The following is a 12,406-nucleotide window of genomic DNA, read 5'->3' as shown; positions in this document are numbered from 1 at the left end:
AGGAATCTACTTTCTGAATAGCCCTCGTATGTAACACATTTCAAGAACATCTACACCGGTTGCACAAAAGTATTTCAATTTTTAATCACGATCAAATTCCACGAGAACCATGACATCTCAGAAAAACCTTCTCTGATTGATTCTCGTGGAATTCAAATTTAACAGGCTTATGTGCAACGGGACCTTGGTAAATCATAATTTCAATTTATTATTGTTGTTAAACTTATTGCATTTTGCCCTCTATTAGTACCAGTTTTATAAATAAAATCGAAATTGTTTTTCATAAATTAAAGCTGGATTGGCACACAATAGTGACAGTGAAAATATAATTCCATACGTTCTAATGGCACTATTCATACTCACTCGGCCGGGCTGAGTGTAGATACTCCAATTAGAACTCGTTGAAATTATATTTTCACTGTTCACTATCACCTTTGTGTAGGTTGGAGAAAAGAGTTGTAGAGAAAAAAAAGAGTTAGAGAAAAAAGTTGTACTTTGTATACCGTAGAGAAAAGAGAGCATAAGAAGATATCCCATGGTATAGGATGTCTATGTTGCAAATTTCACTGTTAACTCAAGCCGATAGTCCTAGTAGTTGTTTTTCGTGAAACTATATGACGCTGGTAGTCTCTCATACTGTGCCCTTCTTACACTCTTACACTCCCAACAAAACAGTAACTAGTAGTTCTGTGAACAGTACACCTCACGCAGTATTCTCATCCACAAGTACCTGATTGAAACTATAGACCTTATGGAAATACAGCAATAGACTGGCTTCTCCACACATCTGTGTAATCATTTGTCAGCTGATTTATGATGAATAATTCTATAGTCTGATTTTTACTCTAATATTGGCGTATGAAGGAGGCTCCTTTTTCCTTTTATATTATCCTTGAATGCAAAATTTCCAAAAACTTTGTATATACGTCGACGCGCAATTAAAAAAAGGAACATACCTGTAAAATTTCATGAAAATATTACCGCGTTTCGCCGTAAATGCGCAACATATAAACATATAAACATATAAACACTTAAACATTAAGAGAAATGCCAAACCGTCGACTTGAATCTTAGATCTCACTTCGCTCGGTCAATAATAGACAGTAATTGGCTTGAGTTAACATAAAACGTGTTTGAAATTTTGGAACATGAACGACCTATACCATGGGATATCTTCTTATACTATATTTTCTCTACAATTAGGATTCAAGTTGAATCCAAAAGACAAACATATTCAACATCTACTTGAATCAACAAAACTTGAATGAGGGTTTACATTGGTATAGTCGATTCAAGTCTATGTTATTGTAGACTTCAAGTTTGCAAAATTCATTCATTCTAAACAAACGTCTATAGTGAGGTCCACGTTATAATGGCAGTGTTTGATTAGCAATGGTATTGCTATACTTGTCTATCATTCAACACCGCGGATAGCGTTATCTCTTTCTTGCTTTGCTCTGTTGCCAGATCGTCTTTCAACAATGTAGAATTAATAATTAATTAACAAAATATTTCATCTTTATTATGAAAATCCATTGGGAAATTATTGAAAAATATAATTTATTGATTAATAAAATATGATTGTTTACCTTTTTGTGTAGTTGAGAAGTTGATATTGTGGTAATTATTCATATTGAATGAATCTTTCTAATTATCAATAAATCAGTGGTTTTTTGACAATTTCTTAGTCTTTTTCATTCAATATGATTGTTTATTTTAAACGAGAATGAACAATTAATATTACATCAATAAAACTGTATCAGCTACCGTCTATAGAAGGCATTGACAAGCCGAGGATCGGCAACGTTGATCTCCTATCTTTCTCCACTGCCATTATAACGTGGACCTCACTATAGAAAACTTGAACTTTTAGGCTCAACTCACACTTAAGCGACTCAGGTCGAGAAGAGACTCGATTCAAGTCGAGAGCATGTATTTTCAAATGGCGACGTCGCGCAGACTAGAATCGACTGGTCTTAGTGTCATCATTTGGAAACACATGCTCTCGACTAGAGTCGAGTCTCTTCTCGACCTGAGTCGCGTAATTGTGAGTTGAGCCTAACTTTTGCTTGAACTCAAGAGAACTTGACTAATGTAAACGCCCCTTTCGGTTTTATGGATGGTGGTCCGAATGCACAGGAATGCTGTGACAGAATTTGAAACGACCAATAGAAAGCAAGACTTGTGATTTGAATAACCTAACTTGTGATTTGAACAGCCTAACTTGTGATTTGAACAACCTAACTTGTGATTTGAACCACTACCTCCGTAAACAAAGCCGTAGTGCATTCGTGTGACGTCAGCACAGGTGGGGCTCCTACACCAATAAAAATTCGTTGATTTCAGCTGATCTATATCAGCTAGTGTTTATAGGTGTATGAGTCCTACCTGTGCTGACGTCACACGAATGCACTACGGCTTTGTTTATGGAGGTAGTGTTTGAACAGCCTAACTTGTGATTTGAACAGCCTAACTTGTGATTTGAACAACACTAACCTCCGCCATTATCGCCGACCAGCGCATGCTCGAACATGTTGAACCGATCCGACTTGGAGGCTGATCGCAGACTGGAGTACAACACACAGCACATCCACACCACCAGACCTACAATGCTCTGCGAGTCAAAGTGCTGCATATCTCCACCGTTGGCCGGCTGCTTCTTGCCTATGCCCAGGAAGAAACCAGGGTTGCATTGGCTGTCTGTAAATCAAAGCAAAACAAATCAAATTAAAACAGTTAATAGTAAAAAAACACGATATTTACTTATGCAAATTTTACAATAATTATTATAATAATTTCCGGGATTGGTAGACAGCGATGACCATGAGAGGTGAGATAACAGCATATATAAGTGCCATAACAGCATGATACAATACAATACAATACAAATGAATTTTATTTCCATTAATATTCAAATAAACAATCTAATCAATAAAATGTACATAATATTCAAAAATACAATATATGAAATTTACTACAAATATAAATAAATTGCATTTTTTCGGAAATTAACCTACTCAACTATGGGAAACGCATGTTCTAGAGCAGGACAGCAATACCTGTTAACCTGCCACCAACAGGATCATCCTTGCCACCATGTTACCCTAAAGGAACCGCCCCCAAGACATATAAGAAGATTAGTAAATTATCTGATCAATGAAATTGGGGTGGTTCTAGCCATAGAGAATCAATAGCGTAAGTAGATATCCCATGGTATAGGGAATTCATGTCGCATCTTTTACTGTTATCTCAAGCCGATTACTGTCGGTTTATACTGTTTTGTTGGGGTGAGAGTATATGAACGGCACAATTTGAGAGACTACCAGCGTCACACAGCTTCACGGGAAAGAATTACATGAACTATCGGCTCGGGATAACAGTAAAAGTTGCGACATAAACGCCCTATACCATGGGATATCTACTTACGCTATCGTTTCTCTATGCTAGAACCTTAGACCAGTTATAGAATAGACACGGCCCATTGTATATTCATACTGAAAGTCGATGAAGCCAACATCTACTGCCAAATCCACCCATCTTGACGTCACAACAGTGACGTTACGCATCGTAGAGAAATTATTATAGAAAACTTTTTTGAGTTTGTTGTGTTCAACTTACATTGTTGTTAAACAATGCATTGTTGTTTAACATAGCTTGTTTTCCATAGCAGATAGTTATTTATTTATGTAATTATTATTTATAAAAATGGTAATCTCCTGCGCAGCATATAATTGCACTGAAATTTTTAGGAAAAAAGGGGAATATCTTTTCATGCGTAAGTTGAAATTTAAACACATAAATATTGTAAGTTGTAACTGTAATATTATCCTTGGTTATGATGTAAGTGAACTCATTGCAGCATGACAATAAATTAGTTTTGTAGGCTACCATACCTTATTATTTTCAAAACACATTATAACTTTGAAGCCGATATCACATAACACATTATAACTTAACGATAAACGATAAAAAAATAAACGATATCGTTTTTGCCCGTAGCTGGAAATAACCTAAAAACACCATGAATCTAAAAGTTTTCCATACGATGCGTGACGTCACTGTTGTGACGTCAAGATGGGTGGATTTGGCAGTAGATGTTGGCTTCATCGACTTTCAGTATGAATATACAATGGGCCGTGTCTATTCTATAACTGGTCTAAGGCTAGAACCAAGACCATCATCCATCGGTAGCACAAGGTACAAGGAGGGGAACAAGTCCATACACAAAAAGACGGTCGACGAGAGCATTAGCAGACTGAAGCTTAATCCTGTGTTTGGGGGTATCCGCCCCAAATAAATGCTGATGGGAAAAGCCTGCCCAGAAGGACCCGCACCATCCTTGCTCAACTGAGATCGGGGCTACTCTGTGATTCTGAACAGTTCATTTCAGCTGCCCCACGAAGCTGACACTACTGACAGCCGGCAGCCTCTGGACCGACCCCTGTGGGGTGGCCCGCTTCCTGGGCCAAATAGATAGATAGATAGATATTTATTGATAATTGTTACAAGGCTCTTGCCTATGGTAACATTTACAAAAATTGACAATAGAATTAAATCAAACTTAAGAGATAAATAATTATTTAACAGTTCTGCATCAGTATAATCAATTACAAATACAGTATCGAGACGGAGGAGTGAAACAACAGGGTTCCCCAAGTTGCTACAACAACAACAACAACAACAACAAGAGGTGAGATAGACCGTGTAGAGACTATATTTACTATATTGATTACTAGTAGGTAACCCGTGCTCCGCAAAAGTCTGATTGAAAACTTGACCTGAGATCTTGTAAAATTGAAAATGGGCCTATAACAACACTTGGTAAATTAAGAATCTCTAAGCAAAATTTCAAGTCAATCAGTTGAGTAGTTGAGACGTGATGATGCGTCGTGAATTTCTTATCCCGTACGTGTAAGAGCCGTTTCTTTCCTTTATTATATTATAGATTTAATAAATAATTATTATTACCGGGATTGCTAGAGAGAGAGGACCAGGTGAGGTAGAACATGTAGAGACTGACAACCGACAACCTTTATTATTTATAATGAATAAATTATTATTACCGGGATTGCTGGAGAGAGAGGACCAGGTGAGGTAGACCATGTAGAGACTGACGACCGACGACTGCAGGAGACCGGAGCGAGGCTGCATCTCCTGAACGTTGGGCAGGATCGAGATGGCACTGGCCACAATCGCTCCAATCAGGTTCACTGTGATGAACACCTTGTTCAGGGTGCAGTCATCCGACTGAAACAAAATCATCACATCAATCATATATATATCATAAACAAATTAGTAAAAACAATATAAAACTTGAAGTACCCTCTTATTAAAACATTTTTAAAACTCCAAGTTAAATTTTAACTTGAAAATGGCCAAAGTAGGTCGAAACTAGTCGTTAGAATGTTTTAAAGTTTTAAATGAAAATACTAAGAAATTGTCAAAAACCACAGATTTATTGATAGTTAGAAAGCCCGGTTTCGGTTGTTACACAGTTATTGTCAATTTCTGATAAACTCCAAGTTTATCAGAGATTGACAATGGTGTAACAACCGAAACCGGTCTTCTAACTATCAATACCACAGATTTATTGATAGTTAGAAAGCCGGTTTCGGTTGTTACACAGTTATTGTCAATTCTGATAAACTCCAAGTTTATCAGAGATTGACAATGGTGTAACAACCGAAACGGTCTTTCTAACTATCAATACCACAGATTATTGATAGTTAGAAAGCCCGGTTTCGGTTGTTACACAGTTATTGTCAATTTCTGATAAACTCCAAGTTTATCAGAGATTGACAATGGTGTAACAACCGAAACCGGTCTTTCTAACTATCAATACCACAGATTTATTGATAGTTAGAAAGCCCGGTTTCGGTTGTTACACAGTTATTGTCAATTCTGATAAACTCCAAGTTTATCAGAGATTGACAATGGTGTAACAACCGAAACCGGTCTTTCTAACTATCAATACCACAGATTTATTGATAGTTAGAAAGCCCGGTTTCGGTTGTTACACAGTTATTGTCAATTTCTGATAAACTCCAAGTTTATCAGAGATTGACAATGGTGTAACAACCGAAACCGGTCTTTCTAACTATCAATACCACAGATTTATTGATAGTTAGAAAGCCCGGTTTCGGTTGTAGATAAAAATACTAAGAAATTGTCAAAAACCACAGATTATTGATAGTTAGAAAGGCCGGTTTCGGTTGTTACACCATTGTCAATCTCTGATAAACTTGGAGTTTATCAGAAATTGACAATAACTGTGTAACAACCGAAACCGGCCTTTCTAACTATCAATAAATCTGTGGTTTTTGACAATTTCTTAGTATTTTTATCTAATATGAATAATTACCACAATACCAATTTCTCAACTACACAAAAAATTGAAGTTTCAAAAATGTTTTAATAAAAATGTACTACAAGTTTTATATTGTTTTTATTAACTTTAATTAAGTAGCCCATATAAGTAAAGTGATTTTAAATCATAAACAGTACACTGCATCAACAAGAACACTGCAATAGAAAACAATTGATGATTGATTGAATAGAATTATTGTATAGGAAGACTAGATATTGTCATTATGAAAAAATAGTTGAATGAAAAAGACTAAGAAATTGTCAAAAAACACAGATTTATTGATACCGAAAGACCGGTTTCGGTTATTACACCATTGTCAATCTCTGATAAACAATGGTTCTATATAACCAGCAAAAACAATGAATAAACAATGGAAAACAGTTTATCAGAGATTGACAATGGTGTAATAACCGAAATCGGTCTTTCTAACTATCAATAAATCTGTGGTTTTGACAATTTCTTAGTCTTTTTCATTCAATATGAATAATTACCACAATATCAACTTCCCAACTACACAAAAATGAAAAATAGCATAAGAAGTGCATCAGCAAAAGAAATTGCAATGGAAAACAATTGAAGCTTGATTGAGGTATTGAAGAAAAAGTCATTGGCATAGAGAGAAGAAAGCAAAATAAGATATGTCATGGTATAGGGTGTTTATGTACCAAATTTCACTATTAACTCAATCCGTTAGTGCTAGTAGTTCATTTTTGTGAAGCTATGTGACGCTGGTAGTCTCTCATACTGTGCCGTTCTTAATAGAAAACAATTGATACTTGATTGATGTATTGAATAGAAAGACTAGATATTGTAACAGATGAAAGATAGCATAAGAAGATAGCCCATGGTGTAAGACGTTATGTACCAAATTTCACTATTAACTCAAGCCGATCACTGTTGACTACTGTCTATTATTAATGTTTTATTGGGGTGAGAGCGTGAGAACGGCACAGTATGAGAGACTACCAGCGTCACATAGCTTCACCAAAAACAACTACTAGGACTATCGGCTTTAGTTAACAGTGAAATTTGCAACATAAACGCCCTATACCATGGCATATCTTCTTATGCTATCTTTTCTCTAAGGTATCACAACTAGTGATACAGTATCATCTTAACTTGATTCACAACACCATAATTTGATACAAAACTTCCAAACTTTGAATGAATTCTACAAACCATATCTTCTTATGCTATCTTTTCTCTATGACCATAATCTGGGGTTCAAACTGAACTTGATATCGAAATCTTAATTGTAAGCTGAATTATATTTGATTGGATAGACTATAATATTATGCTAGAAACAAACCTGTGTGAAGAATACATAGAGTAATACAATGCCGGTGAGAGCGAGAGCATAGTTGGTGAGAGTTGCGATCATAAGAGCCGCATACCTGCAAAATAAAACAATAAACCAATTTATACGATGAAATTAATGAACTCTCATTAGTTTCAATTTCATTTACCTTCCTGCAAAAAAATAGACAATTCCTTAGAAGTTACTCTCCTTTACAAAAAATAGTTATTTGTATATCTAGAGTGAAAAGTGCTGTTTTTTCTCCCTGAGGGAAAAGTTTGAAGCCCGAGGCGAAGCCGAGGGCAAAATTCTTCCTGAGGGATAAAAAACATTTTTCACTCGTGATGTACACAACATTTTTCGTTCACCTATATTTACGGACACTGCAAATCAAATAATTTTAATAACTCACGTTATTGGTGTTAATGTTTTACTTTACAACATAACCTGAAATCTAAAAACTAAAAACCGGTCGTCTGGTTGACACTGACGATTGAGCTATCTATCGGAAAAAGTTGTAACAATTATCAGCTGTCCGATAATCAAAATTGGCTGACTCCAGTTCGCGCGTTTCAGATTTGAATTGAAGATGAAAAATATTTTTTTTTGTTGGTATTTTGAATAGTATAATATATTTAAAAAGATGTATACATTTTTATCATCTACTAATATTAAGTATGTAATATCATACAAACAGTTTATTTCATGAGTTGATCAAATATCTGGTTGAGGTATTGAATTCAGTTGGCTCAATGACAGACAACTCTATCATGTTTCCTCATCTGAGCTTCGACCTCCCATCCTATTTCCAATGTAAATTTTGAAATAGAGATGCTTCCTATGTTATTTAAATGGAGTTACTTTTAGTCCTAGGGAGTTTTATGTTTTTTACTTTTAGTCCCGCAAGAGCGAAAAGTGACACTTTATCGTTATGTTCCAGTGAGTAAAGTAGGTGGGTACTTTAGACGGTAGGTGGAGGAAAAAGGCATTTTTCACTTGAAGAAGAAGAAGAAGAAGAAGAAGAAAACAGTAAAAGAGTAGGGCCCGGTTGCACAAAAGTCGGTTGGATTTTAACCGTGATTAATTGTACAAGAACCAATCAGAGAAGCCGTTTTTTCAAAAAAGCCTTCTCTGATTGGTTCTCGAGAAATTAATCACGGTTAAAATTTAACCGGCTTTTGTGCAACCGAGCCTAGATGTTGGTGAGATACAGACCACTTGTTCGACTCAGTCTCTTCGTAGTGGCCGACCCATGACTCGGCCCACGAGTGCGCAAAGTCAATGATGAGGATGAGTTGGACGATGATGAAGACCGACGCGCCGAACAGGCCGAACATGCGCCATTTTGAGCCGAACGGCTCCTCGGGAATGTAGAAAGCGCCCACCATTATCGCTATCACCACCAGATATTTCAGGCCCCAGAACCTGACAACACAACACACTATTAGTTCACATGGAATTTCAAAGTCAAAGAATATATTTAATGATTATATACAGGATATAGCAAGAGAAATAACTGGCCCTATTCATGAACGAGTTTTGAAGGCATTTTTAATTGAAGGCCAATTCTGTACAGTGAGAGTAAGTACAGTGTGATTGTGTAAATGAAATGATAAAATAATACTAGTAGTTTTGTGAACAGTAGACCTCACTCAGTTTTTCTCATCCACAAGTATCTGATGTCACCTGTTCTAGTTGATTCAGTTGAATCACAATTCACAGTTGAATCATAATTTACTCTTAAAAACTGTTATTTGTTTTCTCCAAGATCAAAAACTCACTTATGTTAATAAACTCGGTTCACGTTTGAATTTGTATCCCATATGATGATTTATCCAGTTTCGTGATAATCTTTCCATCTGATAAAAATATTTCTCAACTATTTTAAAATTAATTTTTTTCAATCAACAATATTATAATTTCTTCAGCATTATTCAGTTCATTTGATCATTTTTTATGTTATTTTCAATAACCTATTAAATTTTTTTTTCAAATGTGAGAATATTGATACGCATCATAAAAAATATTGAAACCCTACCTTACAGAAATAGACACGGTCAGACATCTGTGTAATGCATGCAATGAATAATCCACTTGTCAGCTGATTGATTAGGAATAATTCTATAGCCTGATTGATCTTTTGATCCTATCTTCAAAGTAGATGATATATATAGTGATATCAGAGTATGGAGGAATTCCTTTTCTTTTTATATTATCCTTAAAATTCAAAATTTCAAAAAACCTTGTGTATACATCGACGCACAGTTTAAAAAGGAATATTCCTGCCAAATCTCGTAGAATTCTATCAACGCGTTTGACATACAGACAGACAGAAGCAAATCAAGTTGAAACATAGACCTCACTACGTTCGGTCAATTATTCCCATAAGTTCTAATGAGACCATTCATACTCGCTCAGCCAGACTGAGTAGGAATAGCCCCACTATAGTGAGGTCCACGTTATAATGGGCAGAACTTGATTAACGTGGTGTTGCTATCCTTGTCTATCCTTCGACAAAGCAGATAGTGCCATCCATGTCTACCTCCGCAACGTTGCCAGCTGGACAGTACTTTTATAATTTATAAGCATGCTTGAAACCGAAATTTGTTCAAGAGGATATTTTCAAAAAACGTGAAATCTGAAACGGAATTACGTGTATTGAGTTTACGCCATTGATCCCACAAATGTGGGTAATGGATGAAGCAGAAGGTATTAGAGTTATTTTAGTTTAGAATACTTTATTTTTATTTTTAAAAATGAAACAAACCCATTTTGCAACCCGGCCCGATGATCACGTGACGACTTCACCTCTATCATAATGGCGGCCATGAGGAAGAAGAATACAGACAGCGCGAAACAGAGTCGATACACCGCCATGTAGCCCACTGCATTGCTGCAGTCAAATTGCGGTACTATATGTCCTGTCAGTGTCGAGTTGTCGCAGAATGGCACCTGCAAACAGTCAAAAAACACATTAATTCAGTTTTTGTGTAGTTGGGAAGTTGATATTGTAATAATTATTCATATTAAATGAAAAGTCTAAGAAATTATTGTCAAAAAAACCACAGATTTATTGATAGACCAATTTCGGTTGTTACACCATTGTCAATCTCTGATAAACTGAGTTTATATATAATAAAATAAAAACATATATAAATCTGTGGTTTTTTGACATTTCTTAGTCTTTTTCATTTAAAATTAATTCAGAGTATTGGCTGAATTACTCTCCTCTTCACAAATACCAGCAAGCCCGGATAAGTTGCGTCGAGAGTTATTTATTTATCTATACATTTATACATACAATATCATTCTCAACTATGAATGATTGGGAAAGAAGCAGCATATATAAGTTTTAAAACTTATTACACTTTTATATCCATCTATTTATCTTTTCTACCTATTAAAATGGATCAAAAAAGCAGCATGGATTAAACAAGGCTTAACAGGTCGGCCAGATAATATTACTCTCTCACTCTGGCGCTACAGCCCGAAGTGGGTTTTGACCTCCTCCACAATCTGCCTCCATGCTCCTCTGTCTCCAACCTCCCACACTCATCGCTCTCAGGTCTCTCTCCAGTCTCCACATCCATCCAAGCCTCAGCCTCCCTCTTTTTCTTTCAGCATTCGAACAGAAAATATTGCTAAATGGACTTAACAGATTCTTCCAGAAAATATTACTTTCTTATCCTGGCGCTAAAGCCCGATGTGGGCTTTTGACCTCCTCCACAATCTGCCTCCAAGCTTCTCTGTCTCCAACCTCCCACCCTCATCGCTCGAAGGTATCTCTCCACATCCATCGAACCCTCGGCCTTCCTCTATTTCTTACAGCCTCAGTCCAGAAAATATTCCTGAATAGAATAAAATGGCTTTCTCCTAAGCCAAAACTCATGTCTTCAGCTGAATGCAGGTATGTTTTAACCTCTTCAAATCCTCTGGCAGTTTATTGAAGATCCGCAAGACCAATGCAGGAAATGCATCACGGGTCTTTGACAAACGGCACATCTATAAGTCCTCGACTTATTTATGATTTATTTCTGGACTGAAAAGTGGTCTCAAATCAATTCAAGTGGATAGCATAACCTATAATTTTTTATTCATTCATAACTCTACCTTCATTGTATTATCATTCATGCCATCATCATCACCTAGGCTTAAAATACTTCTAGAAAGTTGCCTTTGTAAAATAATAAATAAATAAAACTTCTAGTGTTGTGACCATAAAAGTCACTCCTTGTGTTGAACTTTCTAAGATTTGCTCCCCGAAACATGGCACACAAATATATGTAGTGACTGTAGATGGTCATTACAGATGTGGACTGGAAGAGAGGTATACAATGATCTAGGAAGCCACTGAATGATGTAGACCTATCTTCCAGTCCACAGGCCTTTATGTGAGGAACAACTTTACAACACTACAGCTTATGGAGCAAGTAAACTCCTACAACACTCTGAGAATGACAAATTTAGATATGCCACAATGTCGAAGTTAAAGGACTGTTTCACTAAAATTGATAATATCATGGAGGAGTATTGATACATGAAATATATCGTTGATTATTATAAAATATTAGATAATTGATACAAAATTTCCGTTAAGAGGAGAGAGTAAGTGCACTCCTACAACTCTTGGAGAAGGATTAATTTGGATATGCTACGCTGTCGAATTTAAGGGACTCTTTCACTAAAATTGATATTTTCATGGAGGAGTATTGATACATCGAATACTTCGATATATAGATGAG

The 12,406-nt window shown here is 36.0% G+C and overlaps 1 protein-coding gene across 2 annotated transcripts in view; it reads right to left on the bottom strand.

Moving 5' to 3' along the window:
- LOC111058632 (serine incorporator 1) overlaps positions 1 to 12,406 on the bottom strand; it is a 23,792-nt gene that overhangs the window by 8,017 nt on the left and 3,369 nt on the right. For both annotated transcript variants that reach the window (XM_039439799.1, XM_039439800.1), the window contains exons 3-7: positions 10,432 to 10,616; positions 8,880 to 9,089; positions 7,677 to 7,761; positions 5,064 to 5,247; positions 2,497 to 2,700 (exon numbers count right to left, since the gene is read on the bottom strand). In XM_039439799.1, coding sequence (XP_039295733.1) covers positions 2,497 to 2,700; positions 5,064 to 5,247; positions 7,677 to 7,761; positions 8,880 to 9,089; positions 10,432 to 10,616 — 868 coding nt within the window. The remainder of the gene's footprint in view (positions 1 to 2,496; positions 2,701 to 5,063; positions 5,248 to 7,676; positions 7,762 to 8,879; positions 9,090 to 10,431; positions 10,617 to 12,406) is intronic.

Source organism: Nilaparvata lugens, chromosome 13 (assembly GCF_014356525.2).
Source record: "Nilaparvata lugens isolate BPH chromosome 13, ASM1435652v1, whole genome shotgun sequence".
Taxonomy (NCBI): domain Eukaryota; kingdom Metazoa; phylum Arthropoda; class Insecta; order Hemiptera; family Delphacidae; genus Nilaparvata; species Nilaparvata lugens.
The sequence above is the reverse complement of the archived record's forward strand: the minus strand, read 5'-3'. Positions and strand labels throughout refer to the sequence as shown.